This window comes from Larimichthys crocea, chromosome III (assembly GCF_000972845.2).
Source record: "Larimichthys crocea isolate SSNF chromosome III, L_crocea_2.0, whole genome shotgun sequence".
Classification (NCBI taxonomy): domain Eukaryota; kingdom Metazoa; phylum Chordata; class Actinopteri; family Sciaenidae; genus Larimichthys; species Larimichthys crocea.
Window position 1 is genome coordinate 50,229,317 of NC_040013.1, and position 5,660 is coordinate 50,234,976.

The 5,660-nt window shown below is 46.6% G+C and overlaps 1 protein-coding gene across 3 annotated transcripts; it reads right to left on the minus strand.

Moving 5' to 3' along the window:
* Positions 1-71: 71 nt before the first annotated feature.
* Positions 72-4,916, minus strand: dph7 (diphthamide biosynthesis 7). Of its 3 annotated transcripts, none has more exons than XM_019264449.2 (10): positions 4,531-4,916; positions 4,118-4,290; positions 3,256-3,392; positions 3,089-3,176; positions 2,052-2,146; positions 1,800-1,960; positions 1,629-1,701; positions 1,478-1,543; positions 1,218-1,390; positions 72-1,083 (listed from the first exon to the last, which is right to left on the minus strand). In XM_019264449.2, exons 2-10 carry the CDS (start codon positions 4,247-4,249, stop codon positions 674-676), a joined length of 1,335 nt encoding a protein of 444 aa, XP_019119994.1. In that variant the 5' UTR covers positions 4,250-4,290; positions 4,531-4,916; the 3' UTR covers positions 72-673. The 3 variants fall into 3 exon arrangements, with proteins under 3 accessions (XP_019119994.1, XP_010748183.1, XP_027134219.1); XM_010749881.3 differs by having other exon boundaries at positions 1,800-1,957; positions 4,531-4,914; XM_027278418.1 differs by lacking the exon at positions 4,531-4,916 and adding an exon at positions 4,451-4,469.
* Positions 4,917-5,660: the final 744 nt, after the last annotated feature.

The following is a 5,660-nucleotide window of genomic DNA, read 5'->3' on the forward strand; positions in this document are numbered from 1 at the left end:
TAGAATTATAATTATGAGTTAGAAATTTAGCTCCAAATTACTTAAAAGAAAGAAACTTGAATGTGTCAAAGTTGACTATGTCAACGTCTCTTTATTGGTCAAAAAGTGTAATGAATGTAACCAGCAATAAACATTTGAGGATGAGCTTTCCAAAATACCCAAATGGTGAAGATGACTATCCTGGATTTCTGGGAGCGGTATGAAGGTCTGATATAAGGGGGGGTTAATCTTGAGGGGGTTCACTTAAAAAGGGAGCCACAAGTCATTAAGCAGCAACCCTGCCAAAAACACTGAGGGGTGCAAACGAAGACACAGGTATCTGTTGTAATTCATGCATTAAGTGGTGCTCGTCTTCAAACATGGTGAACGACTTTCAGGATCACACAGTGTTTAAACAGGGCTGTGGATGGTTGCATTGATCTTGTATATAGCACAATGATTCTAAACCACTTATATTTAAACTCAAGTTTATAAAAATCTGTTTATGAAAATAGAGCATCTCCTCATTGCATATTCTGTGTTAACTTATAAAGTGTGGACTTCATGGTGAAAACAGTAAATGGACAAACGATACATGTCATGCCCGTGTTATAGTTGTGCTGTACATTCTGCTTTACTTTAACGCATGTTGGAAACATGTGGATGTTTCTGTAGTGTCAGTGTTCCAGCCTGGTCAACATTGCTCCGGTTTCTGTTGGACCTCGTGTGGAGCCCAGTCCCAGCGCCACACATGCAGCATGTGGTCATAGAATGAGCAGCTTGCTAGCAGCCCGGACAGTGGAGAGCTGTCGTCATTCGAGTTGAGGGCAGGGCCTGCAGTAGGGGTGGTAGAGGGCGCTGCAATGCCCTCTGGGATGTATCGTCCCGCATCATCCTCCAGGGAAGTGTCGAAGCTGGCAGTGGGAGATTCATACTGAATCCTCAAGTGTCCTCCACTCTCTGTGAGGCTTTCCTTTGGTTCAGCGACAGCAGGGGAGCACGGGATGGGTTCCTCCAGCGACAACCGGGACCAGTCGGCTCCATATGCCAGGGAGTTGTGGAGGATGTAGGAGGCTACGACAGGACACGCTCCTCCATTGCCCTCTGACAGGAAGACAACAATGGTTTCAGACACACATGAATAACTTTTAGATTGTGCTGTTTAAAAGGCGTCTTGCTTCTTACAAGATTGTTTGATTAAAGAAATAAATAACATCAAATGTTCCCATCATGCTCACCGAGGGCCGGCTGGCAGTTCAGGATGTGGAAGTCGTTGTGCATGCAGGCCGCCAGCAGCAGGTGCTGATGGGTCGGGTGCCACTTCAGCCTCCACACTCCACCACCCATGGGGCTCTCACTGAGAGGCTGCCGCATGTTCCTGCCATCCCACAGCAGAACCTGCTCGTCATAGCTGCAGAGTCAAGACACAGTGAGCCAGCGTACAGTTTAGGACAACAAGGCAAAAATAAAAACAAGGGAGAGTCACCAGGATATTTACCTGCCTGTAGCCAGGATGTGTTCCCGATGTGGGTTGCTGTGAATACTGCACACACCCATTGAGTGCCTTCAAGAGAACAGACCCGACGCTGTCAAATGTTCCAAAACGGACCTTCCAAATGTGTGCTGATGACACCGACATCAGTACTCACCCTTTACTGGTGAAAGTGGGGCAGGAGGGACCGACCCTGAGATCCCAGCCTTTCAGTTTGCAATCATCGCCGCCTGTTGAGAAATGACACAGACACATACAGAGAGGAAACAGTGCAGACGGGAGGAGGGAGCTCTCCAGTGTGACAGACTCTGATTCAAAGGAGCGTTACCAGAATAAATAAGCTGTGTGTCCCAGTAGGAGAAGGCTGAGATCCAGGCCTCGAAGTCATGAGCTTTCCACTGTGACAGAGACGTTAGAGCACCTTCAGCCAGAGAGAGCACACTGACACAGCCTGCAGAGTCACTGCAGACCACCCGCACATCACTGCTGCTGAGAAGAGACAGGGGACATGATACGACAGTCTGACATTAAGTGTTACAGCTGCAGGTGTTCTGGCTTTGGACCATGTTGAGTATGTTACCTGTCCATTCTTCCAGTGGACCAGTCTAATGACAGAGCCAGCCTCTCTGTTCCCACCTCCACACTGCTCAGAGTCTGCAGACTGCGGCCGCCTTCCTACTGGATACACATATTTATGAGTGTAGACTACCACATCAGTGGGTAACAGTTACATGATGACAGGTGGAAACCAGCGGTGAACTAAGCTGCTATTCAACACTGCTGTGGCCTAGTGTAAGAGTAATGTTCTCTGTGAAGGAGCTATGCTATCAAATACTATTTCAAGTCTATACTGACTGACTGATAAGTTGCCAAAACCACACTGCACATGACAAGCAAAAGGTTTTATGCATTAAAGCTGTCAAAACATATGATCGATTATCAGTGTTGATGACGGATGCTGTCACTGAACTCTTCATTCATGCTTGTTATGGAATTTTCTCTCCTTAGGTTACACAAGGTCACGTGTGGGCCTTGTGGTCCTCTGCAGTGTTAATTGTTTGGCTTTGACTGGGTGCCAGTCTGTCTCAACACTGTGGTGGCCAGGGTCGAAGAGACCCATTGCTGCCTTCCTAAACATAATAGACAGCTTTCTGTTGACGTTCCAATCTGGGTAAACAGACATCTGTGTCTTCAGACTAGAATATGTTGACAATAACACCTCCATGGGTAAAGACATTCTCTTTGGCTAATTCTGGACGTGTAGTATTTGTGGTGTTATCTTGGAGTTTAAAGTCGATCCACCAGGATGAGTTGGGCAGAATGTGAGACCGACTCAGGCACTTCTGATGAACTTTGAGAGTGTCTCTAATTCTCCTTGGCCAAGCGTCAATAAATAATACAGCATAAGACATCAGAGGCTCCTTGAACACTTTCTGAACTCCTGACCTCACCATTGACCTTTGACTTCAGCAATGTCTCCACAACAATGCTGAAGATAACAGGACCAGGCTACTGTTAGCTTAATTACATAAAGTTAACTGCTTCATAAAGATATCAGAATGCTTCAGCATTACAGTCATATATCCAGTGATCATGTGACCGGCTCACATATCTCACCTGACTGCCTGACAGCGTGTAAAGCTGCAGCTCTCCGGTGGCAGCTGCCATTCCCAGCACCGTGTGTCCCGACACCGGCACATGGCACCTGAGAACATGTAAATGAGTCAGGCAGGGGAAAAGCAGACGGTGACACCGAAAACCATGAAGGCCCGACCTGTTCTTACCATTTCAGATCCAAAATGGCTGCCGTGTCCAGGCGCTGTAGCTCGGTGAGAGGAGGGATCATCGATCCTGCCTCCTGCCTGAATTCAAACAGGTACAAACGACCCGTCCGGCTCGGGGTGGCATCCTCTTCACCTGCCTGCAGGGAGAACGTGAGAGGGACAGTCAGACACCAGCAGGGGCTCGAGTGGCTGCAGCCCCCAGTACACACAATAAAACTGAACTGAATGCATGTGTATGGAAACTGCTCATTTATCTTCTAATAATATCTAATAATAATAGGGTAACACAATACACGTCTGCCCATCACAGACTTGTATTTGATTCATGAGTGATGAGCTGTGTGTGCTCAGCTTTAATCTGATGGAGACAAAACACAGCGAGTAAAGGAGGGGCAGCATGCTGGCATGGACCACAGTATGGAGGAGGGGACTAGTAGCTGGAGAGGGGTCAGTTCACCTCCTGGGCACTGCCGAGGTGCCCTTGAGCAAGGTACTGAACTACCTAACTGCTGCATGTCTGTGAGCCCTTTGTGTGTATTTCAGGCCTATTTATGTAAAAACTGAGATTTAGTAAACTCATCTAGTAATAATGTGTTTGGTTCTCATCGTTGTCTGAGATTAGAATGCATGACTTTATATTTGAGACTTTTATTTGGAATGTTTACTGAATATTACTAGGAGTCATTTAATGAATCATGTGTTAGAGATGTGCCGCAGGTAAAACAGTGACGTCTGTATTCTGACATGGAGCCTATTAGGAATTATGTTTATTGATCCTGTCCACAGTGCCCACGTGAACAGCTGCCTGCTCTCTCCCGCCCACAGGACAGGTACCGAGCTGGCTGCTCCGGTGTACCCTCACCCCTTTCTGTAGCTGATACGTCCCGCAGACCAGCACGTCGTTGCTCGCTGACACTGGACACCACTCCACCGTGTCAGCGCTCAGCTCCGTGTCGAACACCTGCAGGTTTCTGGTCCTCGACCTCGAAGCCATGACCGCCTGCTGTGCATAACGTTACCGTGCCGGTGTGAGAGCTGCGGAGAAACGAAGCACACGTCAATCAAATGTACGCACGTGACACTCATGATGCTACCTGAGCTAACTGAATGATCTGTTTACTAAGCTAGCAGCCAGCTAGCACGTGAATTAACTGTCTGCAGCCTCGCGCGACACAAACTGTCAACAACCACGCACGTCAGAGAGCCCACGGTGTCCGTGACTTCAGTTTAACGCTGGATATCCACAGAACAAACAACAACACCAACAAAACTCACATGTGAGCCAGCCCAGGCGAGACGACTGCGTGCATCGTGACGTCATCGCTGTTCGTAAAAAGACTGCGTTCAAGCACCACCGCATAGCGGCGGAAAAAAGAGGAATGGGATGTGTCACCGCTCACACGCTGAGCGAGACTTCGGGGAAATCTTTACAACGAACCTGCCAAACCTGCCAAACCTGCTTTATGTTCTCTGTCATCTGACAATTGGTCTGGTGATGCTAGGCCAGGGGGCCCTAACACAGGGACTGACTCTTATTCTCGTTTTTAGAAATATACCAACATTTATTAATCTGGTTAAGTGGGTCGTACCTCTTCTCAGTGTTAACATAAATACTACCTGTATTTACAATATACACGTTTCGAAAAACAAACAGCACGATAAATCCCTGCGTTATAAAATACAATGTATTACAGTGGCACTGCGGTAAATACAACTACATTTGTAACACAGTTTGGAAAAATCTTATTGTGAAGCCTGTACCGGAAGTACTAGTGTGTTACTATCAACATGCGTCTTGACCACTGACGTTTGCTGCCACGAGAGTCACATGAGGAGGTGTTACTGCCCCCCAGTGGTAACATGTGTGTGACTACGCTGCTGTCTAATTTGAAACGTTTACTGTTTTTAATATGTACAAGAAGGAAAACTGTGACACATTGTACATTTAATTTTAATAATCCTGGATGCACCCTGACTCTCATTGGTCACAGCGTGCAACTCTTTGTGTGCTGTGATCAATTTTAATGTTTTCACCGGAATTATCACCGTACTAGTTTACACAGTGTCACAGGATGTCACGAGTCAAGTTCCTGTCTTCCAGTAGTCGCAGTGAGAAACTACAACGGCTGCATAGCATACATATTTTAGACAAAACGTGCATTGTACCATAGACTGAGTATATCTCAGTGCCGAATGGTGTTGTAGTTACTCGCTGTCACCACTAGGTGGCGATGTAACTGGCGCGTCATCTAACTTGATTCCGCAAGCGTCAAGTCAGAGTCCGACACACAACAACACGCTTCCGGTAAAAACATTCAAAATAAAGATAGCGAAAGAAAGACCAAATGTTTATTATTATTATTATTTTTTACACATTGTGCTTTTTATTTAATAAAAAGTAGGGC